The sequence below is a fragment of the Gossypium hirsutum genome, chromosome A12, assembly GCF_007990345.1.
Source record: "Gossypium hirsutum isolate 1008001.06 chromosome A12, Gossypium_hirsutum_v2.1, whole genome shotgun sequence".
Lineage (NCBI taxonomy): Eukaryota > Viridiplantae > Streptophyta > Magnoliopsida > Malvales > Malvaceae > Gossypium > Gossypium hirsutum.
The window spans coordinates 94845285-94868545 of NC_053435.1; the positions used below are offsets into that span (position 1 = coordinate 94845285).

A 23261-nucleotide genomic window follows, 5' to 3' on the forward strand; every position below is an offset into this window, starting at 1 on the left:
AAAATTCATCATATCTCATGATTTACAATTCCATTGCTTACATCATTTCTTCTATAATAAACTAGACTTAATAAGATTTAATTTCATATTTTATTCATCCTATAATTAGATTTCTATAATTTTTGATGATTTTTTTTGTTAGACTACTGCTGCTGTCCAAAACTGTTTTAGTACAAGATATTAATTACCATGTTATAACATCCTTATTTTCTTTTTCTACACCATTTCTCATCACTTTCTCTTATTTTCTCTTCACTAACATATCAAGAACATAAGACCTTATGTAAGAAAACTCTACTATAACATTATTTCCATGTTTTATCAATAATAACAAACTTAAAAACATATTGAAATCTTGATATACTTACCTTGTTCTATTGATACTAATCTTTAACTTGATTTTCTCTCTCCTCCAGCTTCTATTTCTTGAATCCAACTTGATATTCTAACTCCCCATGGTCTCCTTAACATTTCTCTCTCTTAGTAGCAATGGAAATTCTTTTGATTTCTAGGTGGAAATGGTGAATTTTTGGTGGAAGGACCAAATTGTAAAGAAAAGAAAATTTCTTTCTTTTCCTTCTCTTTTAACGTCGGCTGCATGCATGGAAAGATGATGAAAATTCTTCATCTTTCCTTCCTTTTATACTAAATAATTAATAATAAAATAATAATAAAATATCTCATTAAAATAATATATATCTAATTAAATAATCATAAAATATCATCAACATCATCATTACTTTCTAGATTTCTCTCTCTTCCAATTGACTATTTTGCCCTTTATTATCTTTTAAAATTCCATCCTTGAGTCATTATTAATTTTGGTAAAATTGCAATTTAGTCCCTCATAGTTCTTCACCTATTCAATTTGGTCCTAATTCATCCATTTTCCTTAGTTTCTAGATCATTCCACTCTTAAAATATTTACACTATTGGTCCTTCAACTTTTTCATATTTACACTTTAACCCCTTAAATTTTGAGTATGTACTCTTGTGCAACAAAACTTTTCTCACTTTTACAATTTAGTCCTTTCTTGAATTAATATATCATAATATACTTCTTAATATTGACATAACTCAAAATTTCCCTTTATGTCACTTTATTTCTTTATTTTACTATATCAAGGATAATATCTTACTGTAAAAATTTTCAGGGTATTACAGTGTGTGGCACACGGGCTGGCACATGGGCGTGTGGCTAGCCGTGTGACCCAAGTCAGTAACCCCTCTAGATTTCCCACGGCCAAGGCACACGGGCATGTCTATGGCCGTATGGTGCAAGTCAGTATGTATGCCCTGTTTTCACACGGCCTGAGACACGGGCCTGTCTGGTGGCCATGTGAGGCAAACGACCTGTTCATACGAGCGTGTGAAACTTGTATGCATGATAATTTTCTAAGTTCTCCAAATTTTTTAAATGTTATTGATTTAGTCTCGAACCTCTTTCAAGCATGATTTAAGGTCTCGTAGTGCGTTATAAAGGACAAAGTGATTATGTTTGATGGTGTTTATGTATTAATGGATTTTCATGTGAGAAATGTAAGATGTATGCTGTAATTGATTGGTAATGCCCCGTAACCCTATTACGGTGATGGATACGGGTTAGGGGTGTTACAATGTGCCTGCCAAATAGGAGAACACGTCATGATGTCACAATGTCCCATTCACCATGTCGGGCTTGTTTTGGCCCTTCTTCAATTGCTCGTCAATTATCATCTAAGATGCTTGCAACGTGTCCGATAAATGCGAGAGACACCCCACAAATACATATCCATATCATATTCATAAAAAAAAATTATTCAATTTCACCACTTTTCCAAAAATGGTCAATTTCTACTTTTAATCCTTCAACTTTAAAAAATTTGCAATTTAATCCTTACTAAAATTCATTATTCATGCTTTCTCTCCAAATACTTAATTCACCTTTAAAATATTTATCATTTCTCAAAAACTAAAATTTTAGGGTATTTCAAAATTCATATATAGTTTACACAAAGTAGAACTCAAACATATATATCAAATTTTCCAAAATCTTAATATTTTCATTAATCTAAAATCTCATATTCATTATTTTCTTAATTGAATGATTAACAAAAATGATTATTTTTTATGCAATATTGGGGTAAAGATGCTGGTGATAAGATTTCTATTTGTGTCAAACAAATGTTTGGCAAAAACTTTAAGTCAAGACTTAATGAAATGATTGTTAAGAGTTCATTATTAATTTATATTAGATTAAATGCTCAAACGAATAAAATCACACTTTATTGATCCAGGGGAGTGTTTAGCAGTGTATATGCAATAGCGTACTTGATATCTAAGTGAAATTTATTTGGGTTAATGCTATAAGAAAAAGTATTCTCGAAAACTCAATAAGCCCCTCAGGTCTTTTACATTCAGTTGAGCCCTGTCACTGATAAAATTTATCAATTAAGCCCAATAACCATTAGATTTAACAATTGGCATGTAACTCCCCTTATCTAAACCGATGACAATCTTGATTTGGAGGTGCTACAATCCAATGTCTGATTACTTTTTTGATAATTTTATAAACTATACTACATTGCACTACTATTAGAGCTATTCAGTTTGAAGTTATTAAATAAACTATGTTTGGATGCTAAATTTGAGCTTGAATATTGAAGAACAATTTATCTTTAAATTTTATGCTTGAGGTAGTATCAATTCATTGAGTTGATTCGGGTTAAGGGCGTTACATGACTGTTAAATCTTAATGGCCTTTGTTGATGTGGCTAATACTAACCGCTAAGACAACTGTCTTAACATTAGGTTATCAATTAGCCAGTATTTACTTATTCATTTTGCTTTGCATGCAAGATCATTAAGGACAAATACAAAAGATATTGATGTGAATGATGAAATTTTATTAAACTAATCTCTCCGAAAAATTATGAGTAATTATGACGTAAATTTGCACTAGAAACACTAAATCTCAACAAAACAAGTAAAACCATTTATTCTTGACTAGACCATTAATTCAACCAATTCAAACATAAATTGATAAATCATACAATACAGTAATCCAACCTAAACTCAATACTTTACAACCCATTTTTATCTTTCGCAATGTTTTAGAGACCCAAGCACCACTGATTTTTTAAAATTTTAACATACTTTTTTATCTTTTCCAATGGTTTTTTAGAGACCTAAGCAGGTTAGCAGTGCAACACTTATTTATCCTTTTTTTTTCATTATATATTTATCTAACATTTTAAAAAAAATTTTAAAAAAAAAGAAAGAAAAAGAAAAACTAAATTATATCATAACCTTAAAAGACATGTTAACCTGGTTTCCCTTTCATTACCCTATCATTTTTTATTTTCTTTGATCCACTCTCACATGCATCTCCCTTCCATTCACCTAAAATAAGGTGTCAATAATATCATTGTGAAATGACCCAAGATCCCACTGAAGCTAAGCACCAAGCAAAAAAAAAAAAAAAAAAAAAAGAGTGAAGAATCTGGTACAAAGAAGCAGGACAGACGACAAAGATGAAAACAAAATGGCTGCCTTTTGGTTTTCATTTTCATTTTTAACTTTTTTTTATTTGTTTAAATATTATAGATTGTGGTAAGGGTTTGGGCTAATACCGAAAGGAATTGAGCCAAAATATTTTTGTTTGAGCTAGAATAATTTGACTCAAACATATAGGAATCAATTCAGCCGATTTTTTTACTAATTTATCTAATTAATAATTAATGATTTAATCGTGATTTATTTTGATTCACGAATTAATCAATTTTTTACCTTTTTTAGATGATGCATTAATCTATTTGATTTAATTTCAACAATTATGCATGTAACATCTGTATAGGCTCTACTCAATGTGTGCACCTCATTATTACATTTAATAAATTCAAAGTAAACAAAACAATAAATGATGATAAGCATTGGAACCCTAACCTTTTACAATGACTAAATAATTAACTTCACATATTTATTAATATCAATCCAAATTTATGTAAGCTCCTAATAATATAGGATGTGATCTAAATTAATTCTAAATCTACAAAATATATTAAATAGTCTATCAAATATTATAAAAATGAAACATGAAATATGTTGTAAACATTGCACATATATATCTATTTACTTTATTGCCAATAGAAAAGAAAACTGATGAAAGTATATCAACATTATAAACAACAGCTACATGTAGGTCTATATTTGGAAATAGGTGCAACAACTGCTTAATTATTTTATTTTCTTTTCAGTCAGTCGTACTGTAAAAAAGTCTTGATACAGTACATGAAAGAAGAAAAAAATTATCACCCTGAAAATACGATAACAACATATGTGCTACGTTTTTCAGAACACTGCCGCATTTGCATCCTCTATAGTTTTAATTGGCGACTCTTTTCAGAGTACTTATCATACATGACTTGCAATTTTACATTCATAAGAAGAGCATTTTTAGAATTTTTTAGTTTTATAATTTGAATTATTTATATTTTTTTTGCGTATTTATTAGGAAGAACAATGTTAAAAATATCAAAATAATATTTTAAATATAGTTTAGGGATCATCCCTTTGAACTAATGTCATTCGTCCCCTCATTAAAATGTAACAAATGGATAACGTTAACTTCTGAATGTTGGTAATTAAAACATAATTTTAAACGAAGTTGAGGCAGTGGTGTACAGTTAACCCTCCATCATTATAAGTACGCGTAAAGGCTTCAAACATATTAAACTGAAAAGCCGGAAGACAACAAGAATCAGATCAGAGAGAGAGAGAGAGAGAGAGAGAGAGAGAGCTGCAACCTCTGAAAGTCATAGTCTCTCTCCCTCTCCAATTCAATCCCAATTCTAAGCCAAAAACCCTAGAAATCCTTTTTTTCCCTTTCAATTACGAAAAATTCAATTCTTTTCTTGAGTAGTATTATTAACAATCACATGCTTCTTCCCAGCAATACTTGTTGATCTTTTGATGCGACGATTGAATGCTCGACATCGGGTCGATTCCGAACTCAAGACCACCACCAACCAACCTAAAATGGATCCAATTAAGTTCCAAACCCGACCCAATTCCCGATCCACCTCTCTTTTTTCCCGAAACCCTCGTCAAACCAAGCCTACCCCTTCTCTCTTTGCAATCTCAGTATCCGTATCTCTCGCTTTATTGATTTTTAGTTACATTTTCATTTTCTCCTCACCAGTGTCCACGAAGTACGGAATCATAATCGATGGTGGAAGCACCGGAACGAGGATCCATGTGTTTCGGTACAGAGTTGATGGAAGCAAAAACCTGGTTTTCGATTTTAAAGAAGGGTCAGATAGCTTGAAGGTTAATCCGGGGTTGTCGGCTTACGTGGAGTATCCGGAAGCTGTTTCGGATTCTTTGGGAAAGCTTCTGGAGTTTGGGAGGAAGAAAGTTCCAAGAAAACAGTTGGCAGAGACGGAAATTAGGTTAATGGCGACGGCTGGGCTGAGGTTGTTGGATGTTGAGTTGCAGGAGCGGATTTTGGAGGAGTGCAGGAAGGTGCTTAGGGTGTCTGGGTTTAAATTTCACGACGAGTGGGCGTCAGTTATTACAGGTAATACAATGCGGGTTACTTCAGTGGTAATGCAGTGTGATCTGTTTTGAATCTAACATGTGAATAGGAATAGAAGAGTAGCACGAGGTTCAAGTTCATCTTTAGTGGTAAGAAATAGAGTACTTGAGTCTTGACCATGTTTTAAGTGAATTTTCCAAGCTAATGGGGGAAAACTTCGATGGTGTTTTACAACTGAGATGTAGGAAAGGGAAGAGTAGTACAATGCGGTTAGTCCACATTTTAGTATAATGGTTTATGTTGATTCTAACGTGAACAATGGTTGTTTGTCTTGGTCCATTTTGGCTGAAATTACATATCACAGAGGGAACCAACTTCATTGATAACTACTTATGATATTTTTGATATTTGCGTTTCATTTTCTCTCTCCTGACTGTATTTATTATGTATTATGAGCTTAAATAAGATCTACTCTTATAGTCAAGACAGGAAATCTTTCAGTCCTTTTGTTTATATCTAGTTTTTAATCCCTGATCCACTTTTTTTGAGGCTAAATTTTGGATGCTCTAACTGTCTTAGGCTCTGATGAGGGGGTCTATGCTTGGGTTGTTGCAAACTATGCACTTGGTACTCTTGGAGGTAATCCTCTGGATACGACTGGAATTATTGAACTTGGTGGGGCATCTGCTCAGGTTTGTGGTTATCTTTAGTCTTCCCTGCTTCTAGATTCTTAATTTGGAATTCTTTCCTATAATGTTTTGGTAGAATTGATTAGATTTTTCCACTCTAGATTTTACAAGTCATTTGAGCTTATAATTAATGGTCCTACATGTTAGAGTTCCTTGAAGCTATTTCTTGTGTATCAAGAAATGATATCTTAGACTATTTCGTAACCCACTGTAAAAAGTTTCTTTATTGAACTTATAACTATGAAGCAGGTTTTTTAGTGTGAGCCATGAACTAAATTTCGTTATCTGTCTTTAAAAACGACATGTTGGTGTCATTTCAAGAAATGGGCATTAACATGAAAAAATTTATTGTTGTCAACGGCATTACTTCTGCTTAAAGCAATGAAACTATATATATTGTCAAAAGAAAGGGGGGAGGGGGGAGGTTAAAAGAAAGAAGAGGCTATTATTTAACTTATTGCAAATGCATTGGATGCCATTACGTATGTTCTTGGCTTGGTGCTCTGAATGTATAAGTTGAGAAGCGCTTATAAGATCGCCATTACTTGGCTTATACTTATTTTTCAGGTAACCTTTTTCTCAAGTGAGCCTTTGCCTTCTAAGTTCTCACGCTCCATCAAGTTTGGGAATTTCACTTACAGTCTCTATAGTTACAGCTTTCTTCATTTTGGTCAGGTAACCTTCGCATGCAATAGCTATTCATCTACCTTTTTTGTTTGTTATGGTTGCTAGGCTGTCGTGTTCCAATTGTAGGCATTTTATTCCCAAAAAAAAGGGGTTTAACTTTCTTGAAATTCAAAGGAGATCTTTGCTATGTTTTGCATAGTTAAAATCGAATGTTCTGAGAATATATATAAGGACATTTTTTTCCATAACATTCTGGATGTTTATTTGACTGATTGACTGTGCTACTGCAAGTTCTTTTTTCCCTTCAAAAACAGTAATGACTACAATACATATCTAACTTCTAACTAGTATGATTATTATTTCAATATGGCTTTGCATTGTGATTTTGTATGTATGTTATTAGACATTCTGTCAAGAAATTCAATCTTAACCTAGGAGCTTTTAATTTTCATCATTTTATTTTCAGGATGTTGCACATGAATCATTGAGGGAATCGTTAATTAAAGGAGATTTCGGTCCTGGTAAGTTTTGATGTATTTTCTTTCTGCCAAAGTTTTTCAGGCTTAGAAGTGCTTGAAATTGTGCATGGAACTCCAGTTAGGAATTTCACTCATGCTGAATTCTAATTTAATCATCTTCTAGAGTCTTGCAATGTTGAAGCTTAAGGAAGATATCTAAATTTGAGTATGAGCGCTGTTTGTATATTGCGGTTTTGACTGTTTAGGCTCAGTTGAATGTTTAATTCTAAAAGTTGGCTTCTTTTTACCTTTGATCATTTATGGCTTTTTCATACCGGACATTATGGAAAAGCTTGTTAGAATCAAAAGTTTTTTTATTGGATATCTTCACAAAATCTTTGTTACCTTTGATAGAGATGGTGTGGTACTAGTTTGTTAAGTTATTATGGTTATATGGCTCATTATGTTTTTTCTTACCTTAATACAGCTTCTGACTCTCTTAATAAGGTGATGTACATGGATCCTTGTACACCTAAAGGTTACTTGTTTCCATCATCAAATCTTTCACTGGGTTATATGGCTGAAAAAAGTAAATATAGTTCCGAACTTCAAGCTACTGGTAACTTCTCAGAGTGCAGATCTGCTGCACTAATGTTATTACAAAACGGAAAAGGTTACAAACTCTCTTAGAACCACTACATTTACTGCATTACCTTGTGCCACATGATTATAATCATTATATATATTCTGAGATGCAGAAAAATGTTCCAACTACCGCTGTTATTTGGGGTCTGTTTTCATGCCCAAGCTTCAAGGAAAATTTTTGGCTACAGAAAATTTCTTCCATACCTCAAAGGTATACTTATAATCTCCCTTTCTCCTACTGGCTTATGCTTGCTTAGTCTCCCCCCCCCTTTCCCCCAAAACACACAGACATTTCATATGCCTTGCATGCACAATCTTAGCCCACGTGATGTTTTCATGGTTGCACTGCGTTTCTGTTTCTTAAATTGCTTCCATTTCTTTGTTTGACTACTCTTTGTTGGATTAGTTCTTTAGGTTGCATCAAAGGGCCTCTCTTTCTGATGTCATGATGGCGGGGCAACATTTCTGTGGAGAAGATTGGTCAAAATTGAAGAAGAAGCACCAATCACTTGGTGAGGAAGAATTGTTGCGCTATTGTTTTTCTTCAGCATATATTGTGGCCTTACTTCATGATAGCCTTGGAATTGCTTTGGATGATGAAAGGTATATTTGCTGCTAAGTGTCCTCAAAAGCAAACAAACCATGTTTGTTCGATGGCTTTTTGGGCACTGTGGCTTTCCTCCATATAGTAATATCAAATTGGGGGTTTGTCAATAGTGTTCTTGTTCTTTCTCAGAATTGAAATTTTACTAATGTGATTCAGCCTTTAAACAGGATCAGCTTTGCTAATCGGGTAGAAAATATACCACTAGATTGGGCCTTGGGAGCTTTCATAGTACAAAACACGGCCAAGTTGGATGCGCCGCAAATTGATTGGATAACTACCATTGTCAGCAATGATTCACCCACGCTATTCTCCATCATTGCCGTTTCTGCAATATTGATGTTCATAGCTTGGTTTATATTGAAATGGAGGAAACCTGAGTTGAAGACAGTGTATGATTTAGAGAAAGGACGATATATAGTGACTCGTATTGGCAGAAAATGATATTGTTGTCCTGAGGAGATTGGTTTACGAGTTTGCAGCCAAGTGAGGAGAATGCATGTCTTATGATGGTATATTATCATTATGCTTCCTTGGTTTAATATGCCCTCCACTTAGGTTCACCATGTGAGTGGGAAATATAAGACTGTATATCATCAACTTTTACCGTGGGATTGAGTGTAATCTTTTCATGGGGGAACCGGGATAGATGACTAGATTCCGATTGTGTATATACCGGAAGTTCCAAAACCTTTATTATTATACCACTTGACTTTTCATTTTTTACCTACACTACAGGATTAGATAAAAACTGATAAAATAGTAGTAGTGGGAAGTAGAGCAGGGGGTATTTTCAGAGCTGTATCACTGGATCTTCCTCAAATATTGTCCCTGAAGTGCCTTACAATGGCTGCCTTGTTGTTTTCTTAAGAAAATTTTGTTCATTTCTCATATGTTCTCTTACACACCCCTGAAATTACCTTTTGTTCTTCTCTTCCAATAGGGTGTAACACACATATGTGTACATATATGATACTATGTTCTATAATGTTAGCATGTTAGATTTTCTTATTTTTCATAAATTTAACAAATTTTCATATATATATAAAATAGCAAGGACAGGCACCGAAAGAGAGAAAAGGAGGTGAGCCAGCTAATGTGCATTGGCGATCTCAAATTCTAAAAATACCCTTTTGGAGCCGTATCGATTGACTTCTCCATGTCTCTTTCCACTCAAATCCCAGTCTTTCACCAGCTCACCAATTTTCTCCTCTCTTTTTTTTTTTTTAAAAAAATATTCTTACTATTATCACATATTTGAGGAAAAGCAAAATTTCTTACAAAAAGCTCCCAATCAACGGAAATTTAGAGAGGAAAAACGCGTGCGTAGCCAAAGAACAAAAGAGAAAAATGAAAGACACGCTTAATTAGAAATTTTCTCTCCTATTTCTTCGTTCCCTTAATTAAACACAAATTCCCATTTTTTCCCGCTGAAGGTAAATTTTTTTATTTTTATCTTTTTAATTCTTTTTGTCTTTGATTTCTTCGTTCAGTACTTTCTCATTCTTTCATTTGTTTGGAACCCCCGGTTTCGCTGCTCTAACTCAGAGCGATTCCGGGTTTCCTCTTATTATTTTATTTTTTTCTGATTGAATTAAATAGTTAGAAATCGAAGTTCTTTCTTTTTTCTCTTTGGTTAAATTTGTAGAAATTATGAGTGATCACCTGGTTTTGGGTGTCGACCGTCTGATGAAGCCGGAGGAGTCGGATGCTGGTCCCTCAACGGAGGTTCCGGGGTCGTCGTGCTTGTTGGAGTCTAAGGAGAAGGGGGTTGTCAACGGAGAGGAGGAGGAGGAGCCGCTGATTCAGTCGGCGGAGTGCCGCATTTGCCAGGATGAAGATTCCATTAAGAATCTTGAGACTCCATGTGCCTGCAGTGGCAGCCTCAAGGTATTATTATTAAATATATATATATTTTGTTTAACTTGCATTTCTTTTCTTTTTCACGAAAAAAAGTTCGATCAAGAACATTTTTTCCCGAAATAGAAAGTGCATTATCTAAAGCTTTCTTCACGATTTAGTTTCAGTTTAATGAACCTCATAAAATTATGCATATTTCGCCATGATCAGTAATTGCTTTGGTATTTCTTAAATACTACATGAAACAAGATTTATGAGAGTCATTTGTTGAATTCTATATGTTTCAAATTGCAGTATGCACATAGAAAATGCGTGCAGCATTGGTGCAACGAGAAAGGCAATATAAAGTGCGAGATATGTCATCAGGTATGTACTTGCTTTAGCATCCCCTATCAATTTCGTTATTTTGTTTAGTAACATTCATCGATTACTGCACCTTGGTTTCATCCCTTTTCATTTGAACTAGCAAAAGTTTAGGCCTTTTGTGCAAGGAATGGCAAGTTTGAGGATTCCGAAGTAGTTACATGAGTGTGGAAGAGGGTGAAATCGATGGCTTTTATGAAGAATTTTTATTAGCCTTTTGATTTATGGGAAAAACCCTTATCTTTTGAGCCCCGGCTTATCATGTATGTTGCTTTTCAGAATTTATCACAGCTGTGGTTGGATTTAAGCAACCTTGGGGTCAGATACATTTAGGCATTTAACTGCTGCTGATGCCTTGTTAAATTCTTAGTTCATGCTTAGTGCTATTCATATTTGGTTATGTCTCCTTGCTGAGGTAGTCTGTCCTTTCTGTTTGCCTTGCAGCCTTATGAACCAGGTTACACTGCTCTACCTCGCACCCAAACTGAAGAAACCTCTATCGATATTGGGCAAGTTTGATGGCCTCACATGTTTTTTGCAGATGACACTGACAACTACTCTGTATGATCTGTTTGGAAGATACCATCTTATTAATTTCTATATCTGTCTTGTAGTGGAGTCTGGACAATCTCTGGCACCCCACTGGACTTGCGTGATCCGCGCCTCTTAGCCATTGCAGAGGCAGAACGGCAGTTTTTGGAAACCGAATATGATGAATATGCTGCATCAAATGCCAGTGGAGCTGCTTTTTGCCGTTCAGCTGCACTAATTGTAAGCTTTTAGTTATGAAGCTCCTCGACACATTCAATTTATAATCATGTTTAACATGCTTGTTTAAGTGAGTTTAACATTAATTCCTGAAAATTGGACTATTATCATTTCTATTTATTAATATATAAACTATGCCTGAAGGAAATATATTGATGAATTAATTTGGACAAAGGATTTTACAGCATTTAACTCGATGACCTTCAGTTTTGTACTTGACCATTTAATTAAGACTTCATTTTTAAAGTGATTAATATTATTCTTTTCTTCATTTTTATCAGTTAATGGGACTTCTGCTATTGCGCCATGCATTGAATGTTCCCGATCCCGACTCAGATGAAGATTTGTCTACTTTCTTCTCCGTAAGTTTTGCCAAAAGCTCGCATAGCATTTCTCAGTCATCCATATTAAAGTCATCATCCCATTGGAGCCATTTCTTCTTAAATTGCTTTGTTTCATGTTTCAGCTTTTCTTTATTCGTGCTGCTGTATTTCTCTTGCCATGCTACATTATGGCCTGGGCCATGAGTATATTACAGCAACGAAGGCAAAGACAGGTTATTTTATCATTACTTCCTACTTTCAATTTGAAAACCACTTTTTTTATTTCTCTCCCCGGGGAAGCCTGGAAAGCATCAAGTTAAACAAAAGGCTACATCACAGACATGGTTTTTATACTTCAGTTGATATTGTATTGTATCCATATCAGGAAGTGGCAGCGGCTGCAACACAGGTTGCTTTTGTGCTACAATCCGGGCAACATAGGGGTATGCATTTTACCATTGCATCAGGACCCCAGCAGGTAAGCGTTTGAAGCGCGAAGCTCTGCACTGCCATTATATTGCTAGTTGATGAACACTGATGACTGTTCCGCTCATTTGCCCTATCACTGAACTTGAAAATCTTTGAACTTTTTATTCCACGAATTGTTGGTGGACAGAGCTTTGGAGCTCTACTGATTTCTGTTTCAATGAATCGCTATGGGTGACTCAGTCATGTTCATATCTTGTGCCCATCATTGTGTCTTGTATGTGAACTTCACACATTCTCCCCATCTAGATTTTCAATTTCTGTTGATTGGATTGCAAGAAACTGGTCGCCATATGTTATTGTTTATTCATTCTATTATTTATTTTTAATTTTCGTGTTTGACATTTGTATCCGATATATCAGATATTGTACTAGTATCATCTATCAAATCTATGAAATTTTCTATCAGTGTTGAGAGAGATTTGTATTTGGCACTTGTTGAAATCCGGATGGTTTGAGTTGTATGGGGATGTTGGGAGGAATAAAAGAAAGAAGTAAACAAATGGTGTTTATGAATCTAAATTATTTACCTCATTAAAGCAAAAGTGGTGAAATTCGAATACCATTTGGGAATCGTTAAAATCTGAAATGCGAGTCCCACTACAGACGCCACTAAACTAGTTGGTCACATCAATGGATGCCAATACTTGGTGGTATTCTTTTTCTTTTTTTATAAAGAAAAGAGCATATATTCTCGACCAGACTTGATCATGATCTATATGGGAACAACCTTAAAAGTAAAGCCAGTTAAAGATTCTGCCTTTAACTTGTGTTTTTGGTAACATTCCATTTTGTGGTCTCTGCCAAGTGAAAACATATGCATGTCTCAGATTGGAACTCTGAGACATAAATATTTGTTGTTAGTCTAAAAAAAAGGGTTCAAAAGCTTTTGCTCAGGTATGTATTTAAGACGATGAAGTAAGCGTTAAATTACTAGATCATATACATATGCAATGCTTGTTAGATGCAGATTTCAAAATATAGTCGAAAAGGAATTGGATATAAAAAGAAAATTGGAAGATTGGGATTTGGGAAATGTAAGAAATAGAAATTAGAAGAAATAGAGTGACTTTAGCTTTCTTTAATACTTTGGGTGGGAGTTGGGTCAGGGATTCAGTGGAGGGTCTCATTTGCACAAAGACCATCGACGCTGGCAGTGGCTACACTGCCTCATCATCAAGCGGAATGGGCCCCTTTTGCCTTTGGTTTAAATCAAAGTTTAAAAGTATCTACTTTTAGACCAACCTCGACAATCTACAATCACCCTTATTTCCCTCCTTTTTTTTCACTCCTTTTTTCTTTTAAAATACTTGTTATGACTAATCAAAAGATTCAAATTAGGCCTGCTCCTCAATTGAATAATAGTTGGTTCAAAGAATTTATTTCTAATTGGAATAAATTATATTAGCAGTCTTTTAATTATTAGTAAATTTCTTTTTTATTCATTTAATGATGAAAAATTATAAAATGGTCACTCAATTATTTATTTTTTATCTTTTCTGGTCATCAGTTGGTTAACATTTTAAAAAGTTGTTATTATTAGCCCGCCAGTGATAAAAAAAGATAAAATTGAATATTTAAGTGATCATTTTATAATTTTTATAGTTGGGTGATAAAAACAACTTACTAATAGTTAGTGACATAGATTACTCTTATAAATATATATTACTTTGTAATTTAAAAATTGTATTTACACTTAAAAAGAAAACAAGATAATTAATTAAATTAAATTTGAGTTATGATATCATTAAAAGATAAATATTTTAATTCAAAATTCAAATGCCTCAAATAATTTATTGATATGTTACATCAATGTAGTTTAGGAAAGCAGCTCAGAATTTGATTTTCATTCCCTAAAACTTTTTTGTTGTTCAATTGTATTGATAAGAAGTGGAGAATCAGAACATTAACTAAGACAAGTTCAAGCCAAGATGGAGTGAAATACTAATGGATGGAGTATGAGCAGCCAGCCAGCCAGCCAGTCACCATTAAACTCACATCTCATCCCAACATCAAATCCCCATTCCATAAACTAACCCTAAAGTGCAAGCATTTATGCTTTAGAATGTTCCAACTTGCATGTGGTATTTTGCATATTTTAATAAAAAAAGATGAAGTAAAAGAAATATATATAATCCTACATGGATAAACGAGAACATTCAAACATATTAAGGGACAAAACACAAGTTTTTTCTTTATTTTTTTTTTTTTTGAAGTGGGTCTTCTTTTTGCACACACATATATATATACACATACTTTCACTTTAAATTCTCGTTCTTTAATGAACCAAAAAAAAAATTCTCGTTCTTTTAATGGAATTAACTTTGGTTGCTACTGCTGCAAAGCAATCTAGCAGTTCTAAGTGGTCCATCCATGGCTTCTGTCTGACCAGTCATTTCCATTAAAGAAAACAAAGCCACCCTTTTCTTAGTATCAAAGGAATGGCTTTATATTTTAATACTCTTGGCTTAATTTGCACTAATTTTCACATCATTTTTATGAAACAATCATTATATTTGTTAGTTTTAGCAATACATGTCGTATTCTATAAATCACAAAGATCTGTAATTTTCTTAAAACATCTCAGTTCATAACCTTTTGATTTAATGACAAAATCATTGTATTTTACATTACAACCCTAATTATATAAAATAAAATAAAAAAGTAGAATTATATCCATTCGAGAAGCATGCTAGATTGGAATAAGTGGGTCCCAAGTTGAATGTACACATAGGAACTGGTCGGATGATGTGGCAAGAGTCCAAAGAAGAGACCAGGTTGGTTGGCCCTAGTTTTGGCAGACAAAACAGAGGCAAATGATAAGAGTTAATATAGATGGGTCACCATGCTTGGGTTCTAGGATTTTGAGCGAGATAGGTACAAGCTCTTTTTACCTTATAAAAATTGTGTAGGGATTAATTAGTTGAATTAATTAATTAATTAAAATTAATAAATTATTCGATTCATTGTCTTATTAAAATTGATGTTGTAACTTTAATAATAATAGAAGGTAGCTCAACAAAAGATACTTGGCTTCTCAAGGGTATTATTCCAATTTCCAAACCCTTTATTCATGGTTGTCAGATTCTTCCAAATAACAGCCTTAATTTGCTTAGATAGCAGACATGATTTTAGTGAATCCCAAAACTCTCTCTTTTAAATTTGGGTCCCATCATTGCTTTTTTAATGCCCTTTAGAGTCCTTTCCAAATCCAACAACAGAGATAAATAACAGGGCTATCTACGGCAATGGAACATAACAACACACTGACTCAACAAAGACACGGTGTCTGTTCAGTTTGTTTGAGTTGAATTCAGTTCTGTTCCGTCCAGTGAAAAAAAAAATGGTTTGCAGTGCTCAAAGAGTGATCATATTGCTCATCTTTTTGGGGTTATTAGCACTTCAACCAGTTGAAGTGTCTGGTTTGAGAAATATAGACTTTGTCTTCAGGCATAGTCAACGTGTTCTTAAGGCTGTCGATACGAAGGGAATGAGTACTGAGAAGAAACCAGCTTTTGTAAACAACAAATTCGATCCGAATCGAACAAGCAAACGAAGAGTTCGAAGAGGATCAGATCCTATCCACAACAGGTCTTGAGTTGAATGTTGATGACAAAAAGTTTCTCAAGTGGTTAATTTCTTCAACATGGAAGATTAATAACCTCAAGAAAGTTTCAACACTTGGAGAAGTGATACAGTGCAGATAAAACTAGAAGCTCCCAAAACTGCACTGGAGGGTTGGCTGATTTGTTTTCTCTTTGTTTTCGGGTTTTCTTGTTCTTTCTTTTTTGGTCATAGAGCTAAGTTACTCCGACTCTGATTAATTTTTTTCTAAACCACCTTTGAAAGAAAGCCATATCCCATTGCCGTATCTGATACAATTAGGAAGTTGGATAGTTAAACAAAAATGAAGAGTCAAAGTAACATAGATAAAAAGATGTGTATAGCGAAGTTAGTAGAGGAAGACTGGTCCTAGAAGACATCGTCGTCGTCATCATCTTTGTACTTTTAAGTTGAATTCTGATAGATGATCAATGAAGAAATCCAAGTATAGAGTATGGTTTGAAAATTCCAGAATGATAGTAACTTTTACAGCTTTTCTTTTCTTTCAAGACAAAATCTATCTTGTGTTTGCAGATCAGTAGCATGTTCAAATTATTTTTTTTGTATAAATATAAGTCGCAGCTTCAGTTCCAATTTAATTTGCATATATTACTTAAAGCTTCATTCAATAACGTCAAAATACTCGAATTTGATCTTGAAGATCAACCAACCAGACAAATCCTCAAAATCAAACGACTTAGTGCTTTGTTGAAGCTTTACAATATAGCTGAAACAAAGCTTAACCCGTTATGGTTTTCCACAAAAACCCAATTTATGTCATGGTCTAGAATCAAACACCTGCAAAATTTTCACCATTCTTATGGCTTGGGTTTTTGCAAATTCTACACACTTAATGCTAACTACAACAACAATGGGAAGTATTGCATGAACACCAATTAGAGTTTTAACCTCAAATGAGTCCATCAACTATGAGGTATGTGATCTTCAGATATATAAAAATTTTGAATAAATATATCATGTTTTCTTTGTAAAAAGAATACACTCATCTTTGCATGCTAATAATGGTGGTGATCAATATCTTTGACTAAGGAAATGTTGAAAAACTCAGTTTGAAAAATATGCTTGTAAGCACACTGAAAATTTTAAATAAAAATTTTGACATCTGTGATATTTATAATAATAAATATACTATTTAAGTTATACCTTTATTTTTAGAGTTGACGGATTTATTTGTTCTCGACTTTTTACTATTTAATCTTTTGCACTAATTTTAATCTTGATTTGTTAGAGTGTGAGTTATGTTGGTAAATTGATGAAAACTATGTAAACTTTCAAATGAGCTAAAAATCAAAGATAAATTTTTATCAAAATATAAAATTTATTTTAAGAAATAACTTGATTATATTTTGACAGAATAAGGATACAAGAGAGATGTTTTATTTTAACCATTCATCACTATAATTATATGGAAAATAGAACAAAGTGTACTTGAATAATAATATTTTTAATAGGAAAGGAACACTCCTATTAGAAGTGTATAGGGGTGATGACCACACCCTCTCTTGGATTGGGGCATGGCCGCCCTTACCTCTTAACTGAGCCTAGTTGGACCTTGTCATGGGTCTTTAATCAATTTATATAATTTATCCATACCAATAAATATATTTCTTATGCCCAAAATATTGTTTATTCATTTAATTAATTAATTAATTTACTAACTCAACTCAATTTTAATCTCGTTAAAATTATGACGACTTTATTGTAATAGAATCTATGAGCAAATTAATCTAATTAACATGTTGTCATGAAATTATGCAGACTTATATTGTTTACTTGCAAATTATTTAAGTAATAAAGAAAATAATTTAAGTATCAAGTCATCTCTTGTTCGTAACGAGAAAACACATTTACTGCGGATAGTGATACATGCGATTTATTAACGAAAAAACCTCGCAAACTTAAACCAATGTGACCATACATTTGACACAAACAAAATATCTATCATTCAAACATTACACGTATCAATTTCCTAGACATGATAACACATGACACAAGGCTTTAATAGTTCAATTAAATTTTGGGGAGTTTGAAATCAATAAATGGGCAACATTGATACCTTGAGAACTATAAAAAAATTTTACGGCTTACAGGCATCGTGAAAAGGGGCCAAGGCACTCTTTCCTATAACATTCACAACTTTCTCCTCTCCTATTCATTTATTTATTGGCATCTACATTCTGAACATCTTAATTTCCTACAGCTCTCCACCCATTAGGTGAACCACCACAAATCATCACAACTTTTTTTGTATTAATAATTGGTGCGGTGAGCATGAATCGAACATGATACTTAACTTTCCAAATATTTTGACTTCCCCCAAGTCACGTATTTCTTAAAGCATTTTGTGTTCTCAAGCACTTAGCTTTTCGAAGCTTTCGATCTCCCCAAGTCAAGTACTTCATCTTCTCAGGCACTTAGCTTTTCAAAGCTTTTGACCTGCCCAGTTCACATACTTCTTAAAGTACTTTGTCTTCTCAAGCGCTTGGCTTTTTACAGCTTTTGACCAGCTTAGGTCACATTCACCTTCTCTAGCACTTAGTTTTTTCAGTTGTATACTTCTTAAAGTACTTCGCCTTCTTAAGCTCTTAGATTTTTCAAATTCAAAGCTTTCAACTTTCTTAGATCACGTTGTAATAGCTCAATTTTACCCGGTCTAACACAAATAAATAAACCCAAACCAAAACAAAACAAATAATAAATAAATAAAATCCATTTACAAAAAAAATACACTGGCCCAAATTACAAGCCCAAGCCTTAAACAATTTTCAGACACCCTAAGAAAAAACCCAAACTCTAGCTGCCACCGCTCCTCCACTTCGCCACATCATCGGGCATGCTTCTCGAAGTCCCCTCGCCCCGAGGTCTGCCTTCTCTGCCACCATTTCACTAAAATGGTAAGGGCGCGCTTCTCCACCACCGTTGACTCAGCCCCTTGCCATGGATACCTGCAAAGAAGAAAGAAAGAGACAAAAACAGAGGCAGAAAAGCAAAAAAAAAAAATTGTAATTAATCGACTATAAAAGCCTAATGAACTAATTGTATTGTTTACACACAAGAAGTAATCGAAACGGAATACAAATAAAAAAAATTAAAATGTGGTTCTTTTATTTTAAATCTATTATTTTATTTTATTTTATAAAAAAATAAAAAAAAAGGTTGAAAAACTTACCGGGCCGCTTCATATTCCACCACCGCGAGTGGACGAGGACACTGTCTCCGATGAAGGACAGCTCCTTTTGGCGTGAGACCTCTGAATCGTCTTTGGTTCATCTAAGGCCACATCGAAAAGGAGGGTGTGGGGTACCCATCAAAATACAGAGAAATCGAAGGGTTTTTCAATTTTTTATGGAGTTTTCGGAGATATTGACCCCAAATCTGAGTTTTGGGGGTCAAAACGGTTGAAAAGAAGGTCGGCCTGCGAATTTCAACCACTAGAGACAGTGAGTCCTATAGTCGATGACCGGTGGCTGCCGCAAGAGCTCGTCGGACCCTATAACCAGACATAGGGATGTTTGAGAGAAAAACAAAAGAGAAAGGAAGTTTTTTTTTCTTTTAAAAAAAATGAGAAATGATTTTTTTTCAAAAAATTTTAACTTAAATAGGGCACTGGTACGACGTCGTTTTGGCCTGGTTCTAGAAACTCCAAAACGGCATCGTTTTGGGCATAATCTGCCAACCGGACCCAACCCCCTTTAGATCCGCATGTTTCTTAAAGGGATGAGATAATTGTTGCCCATGTCCTTCCGCTTTTGAGCATGTTTTGATATAGTCCTAATTTAATTTTTCTTTTCTCTTTTAAATTTACCATTTAATTTAATTTTATTTTCATTTTGGTCTTCTGACCATTAGTCACTCCTGGAAGTAGCACGTGTATTGGGTTTGGAACAATTACCCATTTGGTCCCTATTCTTTTTCGCATGTTATATTTTAATCCCTTATTTTGCTTTATTTATTTATTTGTTTATTTTATATAATTCATACTTTAAATTCCATTTAAATTTCAATTTAATCATTCATTTATTTAATTTTACCCCATTAATTACTATTTTTTATTTTAGCACTTAAAATTTATGTTGTTTATATTCTTTTTTATGCATTTTTAGGTGGTTATTACATATTTTTATTTATTTATTTTCTTTGATATTATGATAGTGATATGACTATTGCTATTAATATTTTTATTATTATTATAGTTACATTATTATTATGGTATTTATTTATTATTTATCATTCTAATATAGATGTTTTACCTACATGGCTAGTTTATATTACTTTGCTATTCTCATGTCATGTATCATGTTTAAATATATTCGTCCATTTTCATACTATGCCTAAATAAATTAAATGCATATCGCTTTAAATGTTACATTCATTTTTACTCGATGCATAAAAAGGGAAATTTTAAAACCGAGGCAACATTCTTTATTTAGAGATTCGAGAAGTTGTGTCCTAACTTACGGGGTTCGACTCTCTCTTTGAACCTAAATAACCTAACATTCTTTTTAAAACTATAAACACATGAGATTTAAATAATAATTAAATAATGAGCAATTTTATTTTCGAGGATTCGAGATGTCGTGCTCTAACTTCCAGGACATGACCTTTTCATTTTGGTTATCTCGAAATAAGAAGGTCTTTTACATAATTTTAATTTAACTAAGTGATTGTAATTAAAAAGAACACCATGCAAAGAGGGATTGTATTTCAATTTCTATTCGAATTTTCAACTTTCGACATTAAGACATCAAGTAATCAATTTGGTACCAACTTTGGACGTTATGAGGGTTCTAATCATTCCTCTTACATAACTGACTTATTGGCAATCATCCATACTTTGGAAAGACAAAGATATGGGTATCAAAATGTTGGCACTAGAAATCTGAGATTTAAGGAACCAATAGTGGGATTGAGATTTGGCATGAGGTAATTGCAAATTTTGGTCCCTAATTGTATAGTGACTTTGCTAGTTGATCACTGAACCTCCACTATAAATAGACCTAACCATTTCTCATTTTTTCATCAACCCACATTTGTCATTCTCTACTTAAGGCATTTTTCTCTCTCTTTGTAAATCTTCACTTGTATTTTGGAGTGAAATATATTTGGTAGTGCCCGAGGGCTTAGGCAAAATTTGCTGAACCTCGTTAAAATTCTAGTGTTCTTTATTGTATTATTTTGCATATTTTGTGAGTGTGATTGTAGTGATTTATTGTGCTATTAAATTACGATAGAGAGATATTCTAGCTAGCAAAGACTTGGTACTTAAGCGATCCTTGTGATCTACCTCTCTTTACTAGGAATTGAATTTAGTGTGATTTTTTATTACAATAATTTTACTCTTTTACACGCTTCCGCACAACAATTGGTGTCCAAGCTAAATTCGTACTTGGGAAATACGACCGTTTACGATACTATTTGCGTATACGGTATTGTTCATCCATGACACTATTCATATTGACGGTACTGTTTACATATACAGTAGTTGGGACTGAGGAGAAAAATGGCAAAGGCATCGTCATCAGCAAAGACTACTGTGACCAATACAAAATTTGAAGTAGAGAAATTTGATGGTACCAATAATTTTGGTATGTGGCAATGTGAGATCCTAGATGTCTTATGTCAGCAAGAGCTGGATATAGTCCTTGAAGAAAAACCTGAAAAGATGGATGACAAGGAGTGGGCCAAGATCAATAGACAGGCGTGTGGTACAATTCGCCTATGTTTGGCCAAAGAGCAAAAGTACTCTGTCATGAAGGAGACATCAGCGAAGAAGTTGTAGGATACACTAGAAGAAAAGTTTCTAACGAAAAGTCTTGAAAATAGGCTTTATATGAAAAAGAAACTTTATCGGTTCATGTATGCACCCGATATATCAATGAATGACCATGTGAACTCATTCAATAAAATTTTAGCAGACTTGCTAAATTTGGATGAGAAATTTGAAGATGAAGACAATGCATTATTGTTGTTGAATTCCCTTCTTGATGAATATGATCATTTTACCACCACATTGCTTCATGGGAAGGATACGATCACATTTGATGCAGTCTGTAGTGCGTTGTATAGATCTGAGACTCGAAAGAAAGATAAAAAGTGTAACTCCTCTAACCCGAATCCATCACCGGAATAGAGTTACGGAGCATTACCGGAGTTACCGATTTATTTATCAGATATTTTATTTCATCTAACGTTCATATTTGGAACCAATTAAAATCAAACAGATTGTCCCTTAAACATACTTATTTTTCTCGACATGTTTTACTTGAATTTATTACTTGTCTCAATATACTTAATTTCCTTGTATCAACGTATCAAAGATAATTACATATTTACATGTCATGATAAATATCATTCTCTTGCCATTTCTTCATAAACATAAATCAGATAATTCATTATATCGATATTTCATATATTTAAAAATACAATTCAAGTTACACTAACTTACCTCGTTGCTTGTTCATGTTTATAATTTCATTAATCTGATATTTTTTCTTTTCTACGTTCAAGTCTCGTATTCGAGTCATCTGAATCTTTATAAATAAATTTGATCATTGTTTTCATTTATTTCATGTTCTAATACATTCAATTAATGCTTTAAACAAAATTACCATTTTGCCCTTAAACTTTTAAATTAATGACGATTTCATCCTTAGGCTCAAAAAAATAAAATTCTTGCAATTTAATCCTTATTTCCAGCCGTTATTCTCATTCAAATTGATAACAACCCATGAATTCTATAAAATATCATAATTTTCCATAATTTCAACACTTTTCAATTTAATCCTTAAAACATGTTTTCCCCGATCTTGAACTAAGTTAATAATTTCGTTCAATTTGCAATTTTAAATAATAAAATAATCCATTTCATGCAAATTGGTCATTTCTAACATTTTTACAAAATTTCCCATAAAGTTTTACTTTTATTCAATTTAGTCCCTAAGCCTAAAACATGCAAATTAGCCATGCTAGCTGAATATTCATACATATTTTCCTCCTCCTCCTCTCCATTCCACATCCTATATTTATATAACATGCTATAGGTAACATTATCAATAATTTTACTATTTACTTATATGTATATTCAAAACTGTCCATTTGCGTCATAGTTACTAAATTATTTATATCTTGAACTGTAGAACTCTAAATTAAGATATGCTAATTTTTTATGAAACTAGACTTACGTATCTTCTTACCATAAAATTTTCAGAATTTTTGGTTTAGCCAATAAGTACAGTTTATTCTTTAAAGTCACCCTTATTTTGCCGTCTGACAGTTCCAACCCTTCTTTACTAAAAATTA

The 23261-nt window shown here is 33.3% G+C and overlaps 2 protein-coding genes across 3 annotated transcripts; both read left to right on the plus strand.

Moving 5' to 3' along the window:
* The first annotated feature begins 4631 nt into the window (after positions 1-4631).
* On the plus strand, positions 4632-9264 carry LOC107919991 (probable apyrase 6). Its single transcript, XM_016849460.2, has 8 exons — positions 4632-5557; positions 6095-6207; positions 6772-6879; positions 7298-7352; positions 7777-7962; positions 8048-8145; positions 8341-8537; positions 8709-9264. Exons 1-8 carry the CDS (start codon positions 4951-4953, stop codon positions 8980-8982), a joined length of 1638 nt encoding a protein of 545 aa, XP_016704949.1. The 5' UTR covers positions 4632-4950; the 3' UTR covers positions 8983-9264.
* A 335-nt stretch (positions 9265-9599) lies between these two features.
* Positions 9600-12746, plus strand: LOC107919992 (uncharacterized). 2 transcript variants are annotated; one of them, XM_016849462.2, is made up of 8 exons: positions 9600-9974; positions 10087-10428; positions 10693-10764; positions 11206-11270; positions 11376-11532; positions 11811-11891; positions 11996-12085; positions 12238-12746. In XM_016849462.2, the coding sequence occupies exons 2-8, from the start codon at positions 10192-10194 to the stop codon at positions 12340-12342; spliced, it is 807 nt and encodes a 268-aa protein (XP_016704951.2). In that variant the 5' UTR covers positions 9600-9974; positions 10087-10191; the 3' UTR covers positions 12343-12746. The 2 variants fall into 2 exon arrangements, with proteins under 2 accessions (XP_016704951.2, XP_016704950.2); XM_016849461.2 differs by having other exon boundaries at positions 10187-10428.
* The last annotated feature ends 10515 nt before the right edge of the window (positions 12747-23261 follow it).